Source organism: Asterias amurensis, chromosome 3 (genome assembly GCF_032118995.1).
Source record: "Asterias amurensis chromosome 3, ASM3211899v1".
Taxonomy (NCBI): domain Eukaryota; kingdom Metazoa; phylum Echinodermata; class Asteroidea; order Forcipulatida; family Asteriidae; genus Asterias; species Asterias amurensis.
The window spans coordinates 1468888-1489670 of record NC_092650.1 but is presented as its reverse complement, the minus strand read 5'-3'; the positions used below and the strand labels follow the sequence as shown (position 1 = coordinate 1489670).

The window sequence follows — 20783 nt, the reverse complement described above, 5'->3', positions numbered from 1 at the left end:
CGTAGTTTACTTTCGCACAGACCATCAACAAACTAGATGTTTCAAGTGCATACATTATTTAAGATCTTCAGTGTCCGAGTTAGAGAAAGGGTATTTCCAGCAAATTTGTTGCTAAAAACCCTTAGAAAGTAGAGCCTGATAGTGGTCACCGGTAGTGGGCGATACAGCAAATAATAATAATGAAGTCGAAAAATTACCGCAATATTTTTCCAAAACCTCGATGGACGCATGGGTTGGACGTAAGTAATTAGATATAAATGTAGCCATGTGTGTATAGTGGTGTATAATGTTCCTGAGAAGTTAATCAGTTGTTTTCATAAAACTAATCAGTTGTTTACAACTGAGCGCATGATGCAAAGTTTACCAAAAGGGGTCGAGTAAGAAATCAATAAAAACAGGCCCCACCCCACCCAATTTCATGTACATAATTGGCGGTTCGTTCTCCGTTTTTTGGGGGACAACAAACGAAATACAAAACATTACTCTTAAAAAAGAAGAAGTGTGCATTAAGTGACAAAAAATCAGAGTGAACAAAAACACTGTGACACACACCCCCAGGTTGAAATAACGTTCACACCGAGTTCTTTTTCCGGTCATTAATTATTTTGTTTTAAAGGTGTAGGCCTAACCTTGGCCTAACCCTCACCCGAAGAAAACATAAATTTGAAATGTTTGGGCGGCAAAAGTCGTGCGTTTTACTTATATGCTCAATAATAAAAACTTTAATTTTAACTGTAAAACCAAATTTTTTGTTTGTAATTTTTCAGGAAGAAAAAACAAAATCAGTCCAACACTTTATTGTAAGTAATGCAAAACTTGAACAAAACACGTTCGCTTCATCAACTAATTTATGTTTTCAAAGCTTTGTCCTTCCTCTATTGCAGATGTAATAACCCACTTAAAACCAAACCATCTATATCAACCAACAAACCGACAAAACAAAACAAAGCATTTTAAACTTTTACTTGTGGTTTATTTTATTAATTTTTCGCTTTACACAATCAACTAAAGGATACAAAAAGTACATTGTAAACCAAATGCCAAGAAAACCCCCAGGAAGTGCCAAAATAATATAAATTTACAAATCAGTAAATCAAAGTTACATTTTATGATATCGAAATTACCTTTCGATTGGGTATGAATTTTTCAGCAGTTTAAAATTTGTTTGTGCCTTCAGAGCTTAACACGAAATCGTTATAAACATACATGCAAATATTGGTCAAATAGTAAGGTACACATTTCCCAATAATTTGCCTTGTCACTAAATTATTTGTTATTTTGGCGACTTACCCTATCCCATCCAGCTCATACAAGAAGCAAAACGGTACAAGTAAATAAACTTAATGACCATGTAGCTATATTAAAATTTTCATTTCAACCTGTATCATTTACAGCTTACTGTCACACAGTTCCATATTTATTTCTACAGCAACAACAATGTAAAGTTAACCCTTTCTTTATTAATATCATGAATGTTTTAAAATAAATGATTTATTTAGAATACTGGACTTAGATTATATATTTTATGAAAGGTCTGACCTTTTCAATTCCTTCGTCTTTTGTCTACTCTGGAGGAAGTGTTCATACCTCCTTGGCCTTGTTTTGGTACTCTACATGTGGCATGGTGTACCCCCCCCTTAGTGTTTTCATTGTGTTCTGAGAATCTCAGGAATATTTTAGAGAGGGGGGGGGGTTCTTCTGTACAAGAGGAAAAGAGGGTTATAAAGTATGTGAAGATTTGGGAGCCAGCCTCTGCCACCTATTGGGCACGGTAAAAGACTTTTTTGTTTTCCAAGTTCCGATCCACACATGGAAAACTATCAAGATTGAAAAATATTTACAACTTCTAACTTTTAACTCCTCATATTTTTGTCATCAAAAGGAAAAACACTTTGTGTTTGTGCTTTTGAATATTGGTCCAAATTATCACACTATGTATTCCGAGTCCCTAGCATGCTCTCAAAAAAATAATATATTGTAAACTAACGCTTTCAAAGAAAAAAGAAGAAAAAAAAACCCAAATGCAGCACCTCCTTATAAAAATACAAATCACTTTGCATTAGGGCCCAACACTTTGATCTTAAAAAAATGACAACAGTGTATTTGTTTTAATACCTCCTTTACTTTCTGGAAAGTATGAAAGTTAAAAGTAGTATATTCCAGATGCTTTCATATGATGGTCTACTTCATAAGACGGATGTTCTTGCCGAGCCAAATAAGGACATCTTCATCCTGTAGCTCTCTCAAAGCACCGTCAAACATCTCTTTGGTGATTGGCTGAGGGAAAGTAAAAATGTTAATATATTGTTAAGTTTGATTATTTACCACACATTGTGCATTGGTTTTACAGGTTACTAAGCTGTTTGAATTCCCACTTATCCCAAGCAAGCTGAATAGATCAAATAAATGTTCATTGAATACAATTGTTGTACCCAAGTTTATTTGTCAAATCCTGTATATTACTGACTGTAAAACTTTACATTTCCTAGGTTCAGTATCATTTTAGCCCTTTTCAAACCACTCTAAACCCTGGGGAATAAAGGCCGGCCTTTTCACACAATGATCACTTGACACCTGATCTGCCCTGGCAAATGGGCATACCCGGAGTAGCCACCCCTGCTCTGGAGTAGGGGGGTAAGAAACGTGCAACCAGAACCCTTTGGAATAGGGACACAGCGTGAAAGTGTGCGGGGGTAAAGTCCGGTTCATACTTCCTGCGAATGTGAATGCGAAGCTGTTGCCCTCTGCTCTACTCCCTTGCGAATAATCGCTGCGAAAGGAGGGCGTGACATCAAATTCGCTTCGCATTCGCAGGAAGTCTGAACCGGGCTTAACAGTGGGGGTTAACAAATTCCTGGGGTGTCCGCAGGGCTATGTTTCACGATAAGAGATACAGTGTGAAAAGGGCCTTTTATTTATTTATATGAAGTGTATAAACAGACTGGAAAAGAACTACAACTTCAACTTCAATAGAACATTTGTTTCCACATTTGCACCGGTATCATCCCAAAACAAGATAAACAACACTAATTGTAGAATTTAGAAATAATAACAGTAATTAAATAAAGAATTGTTAAACAAAGCAGACAGCTGCGAGACAAAGTAGACAGAGAGACAAACAACTCAAATTTTAGAGCTCAAGTAACTCACCACTTCTGATTGTTGTCTGACCTCCTCGAATGTCATCTGGTATTTAACGGTGGCCACTTTACCCTTGCCTTCGATGTTCTTCTTGATAGCCCCTTTAACTTCCATTCGTTGTTTACGAGCCGATGTGCTCAGTCCAGTGGCCAAGATGTCAATGTTGATTGTTCCATCGCGGGGATCGAAGGCAGACTGCTTCAAGGCTTCATAATGCAATCTACAAAAAAAAAATATATATCAATCAAACTTTTGTAAAAACAATCTCAACAATGCCAAACAACCGGTGGCTTCCGACTGGCACCCCCGAACAAAGATATTGACAAAATAGGGACACTGCCAATATAGGGCTAGATAGCTCAGTTGGTAGAGCGCCGGCACGTTAATCCGGAGGTCATTGGTTCGAATCCCCTAGTCAATTCTTTGTTCAACCCCAAAAATAATTTTTATTAAAATACAAAAACCAAGTAACCAACTGTTTCTTACCTCTTTGCCTCATCCACATCCACGATCTCCACAACATTAGAAAATCTCATCCTTGCATGGGCCTCAGCCAAGCGAATCAAAGACTCTAGTTGTCTTGGGTAGGCGGAAACCATCCCCCTAGCGCTGCCGATCTTCCGCATCTCTACATAGGCCTGAATGAGAAGCTGTCCTGCCTCCTCGCTGAGTTTGGGGTGGACGTAGGAACGGGCGTAAGAAAGGTAATCTCTCATAAGATTCAGGTCCTGGTAAAAAACAAAATTGTCAAATATAATTGCATGAAAAATTTTATAGTCTTTTGAAATTTGAATTGAAGGAAATTAGAGGCAGTTTGAATCCTATGAGTTATTAGTGATTAAACTTTAGATAGCTCAGTTGGTAGAGCGCCGGCACGTTAATCCGGAGGTCGTTGGTTCAAATCACACTCTAGTCAATTCTTTGTTCAATCCCCCAAAAAAATAATTTCAAAATTTACCAAGTCACTTTCCCTTGTGGTTTATATTGATTAAACTTTGTTAAATTTCTGAGTATATTCTTACAACTCACCATGTGTTCATTAGTCGACAACTCCCCACCCTGGTGGTAGAGTGACACTAAGTGATTGGCCAAACGACGATCGAAAATCTCATCTTGTGGATCCAGAATCAGAAAGATCAAATCAAATCTACAAGAGAAGAGAACACAATACAAAAAGGTTTATCGCGAATACAAAATATCAAGAGAGGGCGCTGTTGAACCCACACAAAGGTAAAGGCAGAGCGTGCGCGAGTCGTAGAAACTGCATAGAAACCGCCCCATATTCCTTCCCACAATGCATTGCGTTTCTGAATCGCGATAAACCTTATGGATGAGCTGGACATTATTGAAATCAGTGTTGTATCTAGACCAATTCCAGTGGTGGGCTCTAAGTCCAATTTAGTCCCCCAAGGGCGAGTGGTTCAACAACATTATTCATGTTTAGATATGGGGCCATCATTGCTCATCAAGTGCAAACTGCTGGGCAGCACAATGTATTTTGCTCAGAGTGCTGGGCGAAATGTGTTAGTTCTGGGCAGGCATGCCCAGCACTGCCCCCTACAACACTGATTGGAATCTTGAGAATAAGATTTTGTACCTTCCCTCTAACCCCAACCTCCCTAGCGTTCTGGTTAGAAACGGTATTCATATTCAGCAGAATCCATCAATATGTGGTAAATCGACACCCGAACATTTCAGATCTGAAGAAATTGGCATGAACGACCAACTCACTAACGGCCCTCGAATTAACCCATGGCATCACATCAGTAAGCTTTTTTGAGATATGGCGGACACAATGCTACAACACTACAAGGTTTGGGTAAATTTGTGTGTATACACCCAAACCAAACAGTACACTCCTATCACGTCCACCATACCTCAAAAAGGCTTATTGCCGAGTGCCAATACAATTTTACATTTTCCTCTAAAAGTGCTGCATACCAGAGAGGTGTTAAGGGGTGGATTTCACAAAGGTAGTCCTAACTTAGGACTAGTCCTAGGCAATGCTAAGAGATAGGACCAGTCCTAAGTTAGGATGAGTTACTGGTCCTAACTTAGGACTAGTCCTAGGCAATGCTAAGAGATAGGACCAGTCCTAACTTAGGATGAGTTACTGGTCCTAACTTAGGACTAGTCCTAGGCAATGCTAAGAGATAGGACCAGTCCTAACTTAGGATGAGTTACTGGTCCTAACTTAGGACTAGTCCTATCTCTTAGCATTGCCTAGGACTAGTCCTAAGTTAGGACTACCTTTGTGAAATCCACCCAAGGCCTTTTACTAAGCTTGTTTGATTTCATTGTTATAATAAATCAATGTGAATCCAGTAAAACAAGGAATCGAGGGCAGGGGGGGGGGGGGGATTCGAGGGTCGTCTTTCTCTCCTGGGAGAGAGGAGTGATTTGAACTATTCTAGAATGAGGAACAAACCTTGAGAGTAGAGTGTGTGGAAGCTGGATGTTATCGATGATGGTCTTCTTCGGGTTCCACTGGGAATCTACAGGATTGGCGGCAGCAAGGATGGATGTACGAGCATTCAAGGAGCAAATAATACCAGCCTTAGCGATTGAGAGGGTCTGCTGCTCCTGATGAGGGAAATGGAGAAGATAAAACTTTTAAACCTGGTACTGGATCTCTAGCTTAAAGGGAGTTGTACATTTTTGTAAATTAATCCAAAAATTAACGACCTTTATAACTTACGCGGTAAAGATCGCTGGAGAGCTGTTGGTATTTTAAAATATATTTTTTTATAGAAACGACACCCTTTGAAGTAATGTAGTTTCAGAGAAAGAGGTAATTTATTCACCGCAAAATTTGAATATGAGTTTCAGGCCTGAAGCCCTTTTTTCAGGTTTGCATTTTGATGACCAATTCAGCCCAAATTTTCACAGGTTTGGTATTTTAAAAATAACCAAAAGTATACCCTGCCCCCCTAAACTTCTATCCAAAAACATAAGGTGAATAAATTGTACATTGTTGGAAGTAAAAACACTGCACTGAAAAGGAATTAAATATTTACAGAAACTAATGGATTTAGTGTCGGTACTTACCATCACTTCATGAAGAACAGAACGTGTGCTATCATTCATCTTATCAAACTCATCAATGCAGCAAATACCATTGTCACTGAGTACAAGCGCACCCCTGTATATACAAAGAACAACACTTTATCTGTTATTTAAGGTATTACGCATTCATGAAGTGGTACATCTGGCTTTGGTTTCCAATCTAAATGTACAGTAACGGTCATAAAGCATCAGGTGTTCAGCCTGGGTAGAATTCAAACTCACAGTCTAATAAAAAAACAACTGGAAATCTGTGCGCTTGACCATTTGCCATTGTGAATCTCGTTAGCGTTTCCTTAGGTTTACACTAAGTCCAAGTCACAAGAAATGCAATGCTCAACAGGGGCAAGCTCCTTTACTTTTTGGCATTTACTTCAAGTATTTGTTTTGCAAGACTTTTAAACAAAATATATCCTTTAAACTAAAAAATATCCGACTTACGTTTGTAGAACCAGCTGCCTGGTTTCCGGATCTTTGGTTACATAAGCTGTCAGACCGACAGCGCTGGAACCTTTGCCTGATGTATACTGCCCTCTTGGGACCAGACTATTCACATACTGCAGAAGTTGAGACTTGCTTGTGCCGGGGTCACCACATAATAAGATGTTAAGCTCAGACCTGGGGAAAGAGGATGCCACAGGCTTTAATGAAGGCGTATTTCTTATTTCAAAATGCATTCAGGTATGATGCCTTCATGGAGGCATTTGCCTTTGGCCATTGCCTTGGTGCCCCTTAAGGCGTTCAACTAGAAATTTACAATATCCTCATGGAGGTGCCCTTTATCAAAAGGAAAACAAGCCTTGGTGCCTTTACCCTTTCAAAAGAGAAGCATCAAGATTATGCATCAAAATCTACAAGTCTCCTAAACATTGTAAAAAGAATCAGGGGAGATAGTAAAACCCAGAACAGTTAACATTTTAGTTTAGATAACAAAAACACAACTTACTGAACACAAACTATCCAAAACTCACCAAAAAAAAAAAAAAAAAAATTATCATGTTGAATCAAACACAAGTTTGAAAATATAATCTTGGGTCAATGTGAAATCACAAAAAAAAATCATTATTTTATCAAATTTACCTGAAATGGCTGCGTCCTGCTGCAGAGAAATCTTTCTTGGTGGATCCAAAAAGCTGGCATAGAATTCCCTTCTTGATGTCCTCATTTTCAAAGATGCTTGGAGCTATAAAACAAAAACATTCACAGGTTGTCACAAACATCCAGCAAAAACTTGAATTATGCTGCTCTATTAAAAGGTTTTTTGATACCTTTTGTAGTTTTTGGCCATGACATGAATCCCCACTGGCTGTGAATGAAATTGAATGTAATATAGTTTACTTGTAGATGTTTCAGCTTCACAGAGCATTGTTTTCAGGAGAGTTTGGTAAATCCGTTGTAAAAACGGATCCGTACATCCATCTACCACCATTATCTTCAAACCATATAATGTAAATCTGTAGCGTTTGTGTTTTGTGTCATACAAAAAGCACCAAAAACCCTTTAAGAATTAAAAACATGAAAAGGTTACAAACTGGATGAAATGTCAATTACCTAAGGCTCTGGCCAGTCTCTCATAGATGTCTTCTTTTTGTGATAAGTCGATCAATTCCTGCTTGCGCTCATCTGTGAAGATCCTCTGGTCATCTCTGAGGAAGAACAAATCATAAAGAGGACGAGGGTGAACGAAGGGGACAACATTTTATAAGCTGTAGAATTCTTGATGGAGTAAAGCTTTGGTCAACTTTAATAAAATGTTTGAAATTACAATGCAAGATAACTTAATTAAAGCGAGTGTATACCTTTTTTTTTTTTTTAACTGTTTGATTGTTTCAATCCAATATAAATGTAGATTATACAATAAAAGTAGCCTATGAAAATTTCATTTTCAAAACATGGTAGCGTTTTTGAAATATTGCTGAAAATCCGGAGCAGTTATGTCCATGCAAGAAGAAAAGTATGTAATTGGAAAACAATCTGAGAACAGATCGGACAGCTAGTTTCTCAGATTCAAATTTTTGGGGATAAAAACCTATATATTTTTCTATAACCACTTTACTTTGAAGTGAAATGATTCTAAAAATGCTTCAAACTATCGAAAGCTGCTGTACGGTCTAACCAAGTAAGTTTTTATTCTCATTAATGTTTTGATTGATAACCAATTGCAGGCTTTGAACACCGCTCTTGAAAGGGCACAGCAACTTTCCTATGGTAAGGGGCAGTTCTGTAGGGAAAATGTAAGTTTGTTTTGAAACCTTGCAGAGGGCACCAAAACAAAAGCGCAGGGCACCACGGCAAATGCTGAAGGTGCCATGGGTTAATCGTAAACCTACACCACTCACCCATCATCCTTCTGTTCATGCAATCTACTTGCGTCGCTTTTGCAGAACTGAATCACATCTATGTACGTCTTATACACAGCCTTCACATTACGTTGGCGCGGGTTGACACGCAGCGGAGTGGCGCGGTAGATCCCGGTCACAGTCAAGCGATCACCAGGTTGAACCGAATCAACGAGGTCGTTGTGCGCGTACAGAATGACGGTGTGTGGGGTTTGACCCGCTGGCATATCATCTAAACAAAGAAAAGTAACATTATATTACAATCGTTTTTCCCTGGGAAAAAAAAAAAAAAAAATATTACACAGTTTGTGTCATATTCTTTGTCTTTACATATCTAGAAATAAACCACAAGGGAAACTGACTCGGTAAGTATACCTTGTGGTCTATTACTTGAGATCTAAGTTGCATCCACTTGAGGTGATCCCATGGCTGCCGCTTACCAGGTTGTATTGTTAACTTGGGTGTGATCCCTGGCAACATGCAGCAAACAGTTACATTGCTTCTGACTGGCACCCCTGAACAAAGATATTGACTAAAAGAGGGACCACTAACATAGGGTTAGATAGCTCAGTTGGTCGAGAGCCAGTACAGTAATCTGGAGGTCTTTGGTTCAAGTCCTACTCCAGTCAATTTTTCCTTGTTCAAACTCAATCTCTTTTTCTTTACAATGGATTCTCTTCTTACCAGGGGATTCTTGCAGCTTGACCATCTGTTTGTCTGAGAACTGTGAGCGGTTGTGAATCAGAGCCATGCTATGTTTGGTCTGACAGGAGCGACACACTGCAGGCTCGGCAATACGCCCTCTGTCGATCTCCACCGTCATGGTGAATGCGCAAACGTGACAGCGGAAGAAAGCCTCTCTCATCTCTGGCATGAGCTGAGAGGTACGGATCACCATGCCACTGATCGTCACTAGCTGATCAATGTCTGTCGGAGGATGAATAAGATGAAAGTATGAGGTAATGGATAAGTACATGGGGGAGAGTAGGGATGGAGAATTGAAGAGATTTTACATGACTCTAGAAGGAACACATTGCTTAGGTTTTTTTTTAACCATTCGATTGGTCGGGTCAATTCATATACCATTCGAGTGGTCAAAACATATATAAATAAAGATATAAAGCTAACCTGTGAAAATAACATTTCAAAAGGTGGTAGCGTTTTAAAAAATATATATCGCCAAAAATCAGGAGCGGTTATGTCAACCCAGGTAGAATAGTTCGTAATTGGAATACACAATCTGAGAACGTATCAGACAGTCTTCTCAGATTCAACTTTTTGGGGTTAAACACTAATATCTTTCTCAATAGCCACATTACTTCCAAATGTTTCTGAAAATTATTTAAACTATCGAAAGCTGATTGCCATTATTTTTAAGACTGATTACCACACATATATACCTTCCCTTTAAGAGTTTGAGCAGCTTCAACAGGAATTGCAAAAACAACAAAAACCCACAAATGTTCGTTTTACCTTCTGGATTGAGTGAGCGCATATTCTTGGTTTTATCGGCATTGTAGGTCCGCACTTGTATCTGATGCTCCAGCATTGTGTCAGGATAACGCTCAAAGAACATTTCATTGACCGCCATGTCAAAGGTTGGTATGACTTCTTGAGGGTAGCAGACAAGTTGACGGTAGAGGTCATTGTCAAACTGGCCAAGATGCTGGCAGTTAATGTTGAGAAACGGTAACTCAAGGGTGTGGATCTGTGGTGAGAGAAATACAAATATAAGCATGTTGGTCCTAACCAATGTCTAAATGTATGGCACTTCCTCCAGCTGAATCGGGTTTCTGCTAAAGATTAAGATTTCTCTGAGCAGAAACTGGCTCAGACAGTGGCATTTGAGCGCAAAGCAATGTCCAAATATATTTTTTTGCTGGCTGAAGCAGGTTTATGCTAAAGATAAGATTTCTCTGAGCCAAGCAAGATTTGCTTTGTTGTGTGTTTGACCTTCCACATGATGACCTATGACCTTTGATCACCTCATCAAGTTTCTGCAGATACAAGGGCTCGTTGGGGTCAATTCCTTCCGCTTCATCCGCCTCGGGGTCAATGAACCTTTGAATGAAGCGAGTGAATTTCTCCTTGGCCTCACTGACCACTACGTTGGTTCCCCAGATGACCAGTTGTGGACCACCGGGCTGTTCACTGGTGACTGCTGCAGTTGGCTCAGTGGCATCTCCCTATAAATTGAAAATAAAACACTTGTATGAGTCACAGCCGACTGGTTTACTGCCACTTCACCACAAGCAGGACTTGAATTTCTTTCTTGAAGAGGCAAAGCAATAAACCTTTTAGATGTATGGCGGACGTTATAGGAGTGTACTGTTTGGTTTGGGTGTATACACACAAATTAACCCAAACCTTATAATATTGTAGCATAGTGTCCGCTATATCTCAAAAAGGCATACTTCCTCTAGTAAGGGGCACTTCTATGAGGAAAACTTAAATTTGTACAGGAACTTTGCAGAGGGCAAAACAGCACAAGCACCGGGAAGCACTGCAATCGCTGTGGGTGCCGTGGGTTACTTAGAGACTACACAAGAATTGCATTCCTCTCAGTAAGTCTGTGAAGATGGACCCAAGTGGCACAACCTGATTATTGGATTGGTGAAACACATAGTTATCGGTCATTCAAAGGCTTCTTACGTCGATCAAAAGATTGTTAAAGAAGTTTAAAGGAACACGTTGCCTTGGATCGGTCGAGTTGGTCTTTGAAAAGCGTTTGTTATAAAATGTATATAGGTAGAAAGATGCTATAAAAGTAGAATACAATGATCCACACAAACATGCCTCGAAATTGTACGGTTTTCCTTTTACCTCGTCGACTACAGAGTCGGCCATTTATGGGAGTCAAATTTTTGACTCCCATAAATGGCCGACCGTGTTAGTTCGCACAGTAAAAGGAAAACCACGCAATTTCGAGGCAAACTTGTGTGGATCATTGTATTCTACTTTTAAAACATCTTTCCAACCATATGCTTTTTATAACAAACGGTTAAAAACGCTTTTTTATAGATCAACTCGTCCGATCCAAGGCAACGTGTTCCTTTAACATTACTCACGGGAGGGTCAGATTGCAGGTTGACCTGGCGTAGCTTGCGATTACTGGTGATGTCATTACGAGGTCGCACAGGTGTCCCACTTTAGATATCAATGGTCAAGGTTAATTATTTAATCAAACTACTAAAACCACAGCAAATACGATTAGTGCACTGAAATTTAAAAATCTTATTTTTTGTTCTTTCTTTTTTATACAAAAGTACCATTTTGAAGAGCAGAGGATAGTAAACAAGATTAAAACTGTATTGATAATTAAAATTAGTAGTCCCTTGTGTAAAAACAGGAGGAAAAAGAAAAAACGAAAACAAAGTTGCAAGAAGCAAATATGAGAAAGGATACGCCATTCTTCCTGGTGTACCACTCATCCTTGAGCTTGGGGTTCCGTAGTTCAGAGGTGAACTCATCGCAATTTCACTAGTTCCTGTAAACATAATGATATCATTTGTGATAACTGAGAACAAACACCCAAATGGAACAATGAAAGAAATTACAAACAAGAAATCTCAAAGGATGACTTGAGAGAAATATGACTGCACTTGGGTAGAGGGCTTGAGGCAAAAGTAAGCTTAGAATTTTTTTTCTAAGACTCAGGCCTTTTTCACTTTGCAAAAAAAATCTAAACATTTATAGAAACATTTTGAAAGTTCACCAACGCCAAAATTCAAGACCATCAGCGGCGATGAGCACCATTCAGTTTTAAGGAGCTACCATTCCTTTGCATTTTCTTTTGCATTCTCAATTTGGTTACACCCCTGTGTAAGGAATAATGGAATAGTCTCTGCCCTACCTGCTCTTGAGAGTCCTGGGCTAGAGAACACCGAGGTGTCCTGGATCCCTTGGAAGCCTCCAGAAGGCGGAGATGAGGGCAAAGGTCGTAGGTCACCATCTGGGGAGGAGTCAATCGGTCGACCGTTCAACTGAGAGCCAGGAGAAGATGCTGCACTTCCACGTTTACCAGCCGGACGCGTTGCTGTAGAAAATAAACAAACAAAATCGCTAGAAGTGTCACAACCTTTTTGTTGATGGGATATACATTTGCAAAAAATCGTTTGATAAAACATAAACTCAATGCATGCAATAAATCTTGACACCGTGGCCTAGTGGTTAGACTGCAGGACTTGCAATCGCAAGGTTGTGGGTTCGAATCCCCAAGCTAACCGCTGATTTCACAATGACTAGAATAAATTATGTCGTCTAGTTACTGAATCACAATTTCTTAATTTGTGTAGTTCATAATCATAGGCCTTAAACCAATGTTTCTATGAGAGAGATCGGCTGTTGCCAGCTTGGCGTTTATATCCCGCTGTGGGAGTTTGCAGAGTTCCCTTGACGGAAGATCATCTAAACAAACAAAATCAAATCTTTCTGACTTATTCCTTTATCAGGAATGCAGTCAATCTTCAATCTTCAATCTTAACCAATATAAACCCTTCACCCCCTCCCTCCCCCAAAAAGAACAAAGAAAAAGGGGTTTCTAAACCCTAGCCCACCTTGTTGGGCTGTTAAGGCTCTCTTTGATAAGACTGATGTTCAAAGAGTAGCCATAACAGCCCAACAAATTGCGCTAACCAAAACCCTGCCTAAAAAGCTTCTTACGTGTTCTTGTTTCTGAAGCTCCAGCCGCCCCTCTTGCACTCCTCCTAGAAGGTGTATCACTTTGTTGTGAAGCTTTGCGCCCTTTCTTGCTGGGTGTTTTATCAACGCTTGGGTCATCATCCTCAACGCGATTTCTCTTACCACGGCGACTACCCGGGCTACTTGCGGCACTACCTGGAGAAGACATTCTTTCCTCCTAATTCTGTGGAGAAAGTTGTTTGATTCGTAAAATTAAGATTTTTAAAATCTTTTATAAAACAAAATCAATAATTCCTAGTGTTTGGTTAATGAGTGAGGCATGCAACTGAGTTTGCAAAACCAAAAGGTAAATGCCAGGGAGTAGCTTGGGTTAACTACAGCCTGTTTCATGGCTTTGTCAAAAATGTTAAATGTTTTTAAATGTTCAATAAATAAAAGGTGCAGGATAACTTTCCGTATGGCACCACCACTTTTTAACTCATTTTAACAAAAAGGGATATCGCATTGAGGTAAATCAGATCCTATATTATTTCATATCGAATGAAAAAGTGGTGGCGCCATACGGAAACTTTTCCAAGGTGCAACGACGACAAATAAAAAAAACTAAAAAAAACTATCAAAAATCATTTAAATTAAATTACACTGCAGTGTACAGCACAGGACAGCCACAGATCTTGAATGGAATGTAGGCCTAAAGAAACCCCATTGCTATCATGTGCTATGGAATTGTAATGTTAGTTTGCTGTTTAAATTTGTTTTCAACTTTAATTTAAGAATTAAAAAAAAGTCATATAGGCCCTATTTATTATTTAACAAACATTATTTGAAAATTATTTTGAGGAGTTCATTTCAATTCATTTCTGTATTAGAAGACACTTTTATAAATATAATGTATTCTGGACTGAAAAACCAACAAAGGAATTACATCTGGAGTGAATTCACCACATTGTGAATGTGAATGTTGTTTTGTCTGATGACGATCTACCATTTTTAAAGTCCCCCAAATCAACATGATCAAATTCAAGTGGCATTTAAAAAACAATAAACAGTTTCGGAATTTTGTGTCCATTAATACACTTTAAATGTGAACACTTGCAGGTTTAACAGATCAACATGGTTAGCAGTAATACATCAAATGTTTTCTTACCAACAATAAATGAATACTGGATCTTGATGAACTTCTTGCTGCAATTTTGTGACTTTCCCGCAATTTTGCTTGCAGTCGACGGCAGTGTTGTCTGCTATCACGTGTTAAATTCAGCGCGCGAAAGGAATGACCTACTTTTGGCAATATTCAACATCGTTAACAAAATCAAACTGTAAGTTTTATTACTTTTTATTTTGGTCTTTATTTAACAATCAATAAAATTAAACATACATCAAAAATGTTTTACTTGATGCGGTGTTAAAATGATGTTTATATATTATTTTGTTATTTATTTAGAATATTTAATTTGAAGAATGTTATAAAAAGTTGAGTATTAGAACTAATTCTGGACGCTGGAGGGCGCAGATCAAAACAAAAATCTCCCGCGAAATGCCTCAAAATAGATTGACGTGTCACTGATCAAAAGTCAACAAACTATTTAAACTACACGAAAACTTCAGGGGACGTTGACAGATTGCACATTTCGGTCAGTAAGTATTACTCTTAGAACTATGTGGGGACAATATTTACTTCCTGAAATGTGGGTCATATGGTCATACTTAGGAAAAGTTTCCGTATGGCGCCACCACTTTTTCATTCGAAATAAAATAATATAGTATCTAATTTCAAGTACCTGATTGATTGATATATCCCTTTTTGTAAAAATGAGTGAAAAAGTGGTGGCGCCATACGGAAAGTTATCCAAATAGATATTTCTCTGTATAATTTAAATTTACATCTTTGTTACCACCACGTCCACAGTAACACTAACACTACATGCAGTTGAGTTATTAAATATTTTTGTTACAGCATGCCATGATGGGCATGATTGACAAGATTATTGATAACTGATTTTGTAATAAGGGAATACATTGATAACCAGTTTATTTATTCAATTATTGCATTAACACTAACAGTAATGTCGGCAGGAGGGTTACTTTATCGCAACTAACAGTAATACTGATGAAGTGTAAATTAGCGGCAAGCGTTAATATTAAAAGACACGCCTATGTTTAACAAACACTTGAAAGAAATTAAGCATGTTAAGTTCTAGTCGTGTTTATATCACACTCAGAGTCACACATTTATAATTATAAACACCCCCATGTGGGGATGTGACTGGCTCTCCACAAATAGAAATGGGATGGCGAAACTCTGGAAATAACAATTGCTGACCAGTTAAGTTTACGACATGTTCAGTCGGCTCATACTAGCCCAATCAATCAAGTCAATCAGTGAATCAGTCAATCAATCAATTAATCAATCAATCAATCAATCAATCAATCAATCAATCAATCAATCAATCAATTAATCAATCAAACAATCAATCATTTAATCAGTTTAATCACAATCAAAATCAAATCAAAGGCAATGTAAATTGGAAGTTTAAGAAATAAATAGTTGTTTTTGATAAGATTAATTAAATTAATGGAAAGGGTCTTGACTGTTGACATCTGCTCCTATTACAGGTTGCTGATATAGTTCGATTGGAATTGGTGGAAATGTTGGAGCGGTTGAACGATCACAAGTTCCGCTTAACTGTTCAGGAAAATAAACAGAATCAGATGCACAACCCTACAACTCCCTATCCAATGGCATAATGACATCATCATCAATGAGGTCTGGTGACCTGTCTCAGATCCCATGCACTCCTGTGAATGAAGGCGGTCGGGTCCCACCAGGATGTATCGTCACAAGCCAAAGATGGAAAGGCTCCGAACTAGTCAAAACACTGAAAGGTTAAACTGAAATGTTGTACAGAATCGGTAGTCTATTGAAGAGATTTTATAAAGTTATTTGAATTATAAAATTTCCAGGCAATCTAAAAAAATAAGAGAATCCATTCACATTTGACGTTGTCCAAATTTTTCTTGGGAATCATCAGACATTGTTTGAAAATATACCCATGTGCTACCAGATTAGTCCTGTATTATGCACTGCAGTTGGTTGCCTGTTAAAGTTGCCCAGAGGTGACAAGGCCCTTAATATCACAGTAAAAAAACAAAATGTATATTAAAATGAGGTTCGAATCCCACTCAAATAATATGCCTTAGATTTTTTTTCACAGAGCTTGGGTAAGTACTGATTATACAGTACTAACACACATAAGTGTTTATGGGTAAAACCAAAAATTTATATTGTATTATGCTCTTAAACATTCTTGTTTTTTCCATATTGAACTGTCCTCTACCCACACAAATTTGCAGTGTTGTTTTACAAATGTAAATCTAGTTCTGTTGACAGAAGTTGATTTTCTTTTGTTGTGTTCAGGCCGACTAAAGGTAGTGATTGAAGATAACCTTGGAGTGATTGACTTCCATCCTTCCAACGAGGCTGGGGTGATCTACGTCTCAGAGACAGATCTCGTTGCTGGCAGCAACTTCAAACAGAAAATAGCAAAACTCAGGAAGGTTAGATTTTATGCAAAATAATAATAATAACAACAATATTAATACTAACATTTATTGCTGATGGTCAATGGGCCAATAGTATTCCTGTAATCTTTCTCAGCTACCTTTGCTTCTTTGCATGTACCCATTAATACCCCTGGGTGAAGACAAGTAATTATAGTGAAGTGTCGATCTTGACCGGGATTCGAACCAACACCCAGATGAATAAACCACTAGAACTTAAATTCAACAATTACAGTGTCATAAATTGTGTACAAACCAAAATAACTTGTTAAAGGGTGATGTTTCAGTCAAATAGATTGTTGAATTGGTGATTACTTCATGGAGCTGTCGTAATATCCGTTAAAGTTTTCACAAAATCCTTAGATGTTTACACACAAGCTTGGAGGAAAAGAAAAAACAACACTTTATCTTTAATCAGCCAGGGGAAAAATAAAGCTCAGGATTGATGCAAATTTTAATTTATTACACCCTGGAGGAGCATATTGTCCATACTTGGGCAACAGAATTTCCTGCAGTTCCGAAAGACCCAAATTTGTAATTTTGAATCAGTTTCATTGTGGTCCCAACAAAACATGAATAAAACCTTTCCCCCGTGAACATTTAAGATGCATTATCATCATTTGTTGTTATAAAAGTAACTTTCTATGCCTTTTTAAACTTTGTCTTGTTTTTACCTACCTATATATTTAGGCTAACAGTCTAAGGGGGATCGTGATAGCTGAGCTCACCCCAGTCAGCAACCAGTACTACTGTGAACTACAGAAGTTTGTTATCTTAGAGTTGGGGCTGAGGCTACTCTTTGTCTCATCTCAAACAGAGGCTGCGAACCTTCTTATCCAAATGGTAAATTCCCATCTTGCTTCCCCAAATACCCATAGATGTTGATTCTTCACCGGGTCGACCCCCAATCCGCCCCCGTTGCGTTCGAATAGCTTTGACGTCATTCCAGGGGCTCACCCGGGTCAGCCCCAAGTGCCCCACTTTTGGAACGGGTCACTTTGGGGCTGGCCTGAGGTGCATGACGTCACCACGAGAGGGCGAGTGGGATCGCTCGATTAGCTCTTGTCAGGGGCTCACCCGAGTGAGCACCGTGGGGTTGACACAGGGAAGCTAATCGAACGCACCCACTATAAATTTATGATGGGTGATGATTCTTGTAGCAATGTGGTGAGAACACTGGATGAGCGCACTGGAGAAGATATAGTTGTGTTTGAAAGCACTCTTACACGTTCCGTGAAGAAAGAAAAAGAGTATTTTCAGATAGAAGAGAGTCTTATGTGACTCTTATGGTCACCGTGGTCCAGTGGTAAGACTGCAAGACTTGCAATCACAAGGTTGTGGGTTTGAATCCCCAAACTAACACTGATTTAACAATGATCAGAATAAGTATTGTCGTCTAATTACTGAATCACAATTTTGTGATTTGTGCAGTTCATAATCATAGATTTTCAACCAATGTTTGTCTGAGAAATATTGGCTGTTGTTTCCAATGTTTGTACCACAGAGATCGACTGTTCGCTGCCAGCTTAGGGAAGTAAGCGGAGTTCCCTTGACGGGAAAATCATCTAAACAAATGTAAACAAACAACCTTTCATTTTACATTGAATCTCAGGTGAATGAGGAGCACAAACCCCACGCCAACCCTTTTCTTGTAAAGAGACGTAAACAACCTATTGATGCAGTGGTCCTGACGTTAGTGCAACTCATCCCGAATGTGGGTCCAGTCAAAGCCAAACACCTGCTACAGAAGTTTGGTAGTATCAGAGGAATCAGTAATGCCAGTGAAGAGGTAAATATTGAACAACGTTTTTATTACTACCCCCATCTCAAAAATCATTGGATTTTTTAATTTATCTCTACTGTGTATTATTACAACCATTAGAGAACCAATCAACTACCTTTGGGTAGGTTAAAGGGATTGTACACGTTTGGGGAGTTTGAACCCACTGTTTCAAACCTATATTGGGTGTGTTCGTTTAGCTTCCCTGGGTCTACCCTGCGGTGCTCACTCGGGTGAGCCCCTGACAAGAGCTAAACGAACGATCACACTCGCCCTCTCGTGGTGACGGCATGCACCTCAGGTCACCCCCAAGTGACCCACTCCGCAAACAGGGCACTGGGGGCTGACCCGGGTGAGCCCCGTCAAAGCTATTCGAATGCACCGGGGTCTACCCAGGGAAGCTAAACGAACGCACCCATAGTTGTAGATTTATACAATAGAACCAACCTGTGAACATTTAATTTCTAAAGGTGGTAGCGTTTTTGAGATGTCAAAAATCGGAGTGATTATGAAACTGGAATAGACAATCGTTGAAATGTTACTGTCAGTACACTTCTCAGATTCAAAAATTTGTGTATAAACGGTGATATCTTTAGTGAAAAAGTTTCTCAAAAAGCTTAATACTATCCAAATCTGCTGTACTTCTTACCCTCTTGCTTGACGCTTTGACCCTAGCAGAGTCTTTCTCGCAAAGTCTCTTTTAGGGTCGAAACGCCAGACCAATAACTATATTTTTGCATTTATACCTTCGGTAAGCGGTTTCTAACAGCTAATACTATTTTCCATTTTATATTTCAGGCAATAGCTGAAGTGGTTGGCAAGAGCAAGGCGAGTCATATCAGGTCATTCTTCCAGCACAAGACCTCATCATTTGCAAATCAACAACCATCAGTGACTTGAACCCTCCCAGGCAGTGGGCTTCATTTGGAATTGAGTTTAAATCCAAGAGTCTTTGGCTACGCTTGTTGGCTACAGCTACATTGTTGAGGAGTAGGCCTATTCAGCGAATCAGTCATAGCCATATCAATGCAGACATGGCATACATATACGTGTGTTTTAATTCCACTGTAAGCCACAGGCCTGGAATTTCATCTTCGAGAGGGCAAGGCCATTTGCTTTTTGCAAAGGGCAATTCAATTGGACAATCTTAAAGTCAATGGGAAACTTCTGAAGGGGCACCAAGGCCATGACTGGGGTCAACATTGCATCGATGTGTACTCGGAACTTTCCCAATTTCTGTGAAAACAAATCACAGGCATATTACTCGGGTGGGATTTAAACCCACGACCTTTGCAATTCTAGATCAGTGTTATACCGACTAAGTACACATTGAGGTGGTCGGCTTCTTGGTATCAGCTTCAAGTGCTCACCCTCCTTGTTCAATCACAAGAGAGTTTACGAATATTTCTGAATTACTGTCGGCCAGGGGATGTTTTTATTTCCAACTACCTTTAAAATAAATAAAATGTGCAATTTACCTGCTTGTTATGAGGCTAACAAGGACATTATACATGCGATATGTTTACATACATGAACACTTTAAAATGAATGAATGAATGAACAGTACAATTAAAATGATATAAAATAACATTACAAACCACAAGGTAAACTTACTGGGTAAATTTTAGTTAATTTGGGGTTGAACAAAGAAAAAATGTTCAACCCAGAATTCAGAATTAAAAGGACTGACAAGAATATATGCACTAACCACAGTGTATAACCAGTTTATAAACCCAATGATAAACCCAGTATTTTGTAAGTACAAAGTGGCAATAATTGCACTTTGAAATGTTGGGGTCAAATGTGCAAAACTTCTGTTTATTTATTTATTGTTTGTACCATATTGTAAATAAAATGTACTTTGCACATGACATTTGTGACATGATATCGATTGAAGTTTTGTTTGTTTTGTTTTTGTCAAGTCCATCAAATAATTATGAGCAGAAAAAAAGTGGGAGAAACATCAAGCTTTCATCTGGCATGCCCCATCTTTTTATTTTTGTATATTCGGAGGCTCAAAATTAAGATTTTTAATTGGGGGGGGGGGGAGTTGCGGGTTGGGGGGGGTTGAACTGTATCAGTGCCACAATGTGGGGTGTATCATTCATGTCCTTAGCCCCGCCCCCTCCTCTCCTGCTAGCTAGCTAGCCTGTCACTCTGCTGATATTCAAAATGCAAGTCACTCCCCCAGATCTGTGATTTGCAAGGACTTGAACCAAGTCTACTTCCAACTGTCATAAATGTATTTTGTACGCAGC

At 38.9% G+C, this 20783-nt stretch overlaps 2 protein-coding genes across 4 annotated transcripts in view; one reads left to right on the top strand and one right to left on the bottom strand.

Moving 5' to 3' along the window:
• The window catches only part of LOC139935060 (Fanconi anemia core complex-associated protein 24-like), a 48107-nt gene extending 27697 nt beyond the window's left edge, over positions 1-20410 (top strand). Inside the window, exons 1-6 of one of the 3 annotated variants that reach the window (XM_071929510.1) lie at positions 14623-14818; positions 15801-16070; positions 16603-16742; positions 17436-17588; positions 18358-18534; positions 19324-20410. In XM_071929510.1, the coding sequence (XP_071785611.1) occupies positions 15932-16070; positions 16603-16742; positions 17436-17588; positions 18358-18534; positions 19324-19425 (711 nt within the window). In that variant the 5' untranslated portion in view covers positions 14623-14818; positions 15801-15931 and the 3' untranslated portion in view covers positions 19426-20410. Of the gene's footprint in view, positions 1-14622; positions 14823-15800; positions 16071-16602; positions 16743-17435; positions 17589-18357; positions 18535-19323 lie in introns of those variants that run through there. The other 2 variants (XM_071929511.1, XM_071929512.1) reach the window with 2 other exon arrangements.
• On the bottom strand, positions 952-14465 carry LOC139935056 (DNA replication licensing factor mcm4-A-like). The gene is made up of 18 exons (XM_071929505.1): positions 14332-14465; positions 13206-13407; positions 12397-12579; positions 11949-12030; positions 11612-11690; positions 10529-10729; positions 10017-10251; positions 9228-9470; positions 8544-8775; positions 7756-7850; positions 7285-7387; positions 6646-6822; positions 6190-6283; positions 5570-5724; positions 4171-4288; positions 3628-3869; positions 3151-3361; positions 952-2277 (listed from the first exon to the last, which is right to left on the bottom strand). The coding sequence occupies exons 2-18, from the start codon at positions 13390-13392 to the stop codon at positions 2182-2184; spliced, it is 2733 nt and encodes a 910-aa protein (XP_071785606.1). The 5' UTR covers positions 13393-13407; positions 14332-14465; the 3' UTR covers positions 952-2181.
• Positions 20411-20783: the final 373 nt, after the last annotated feature.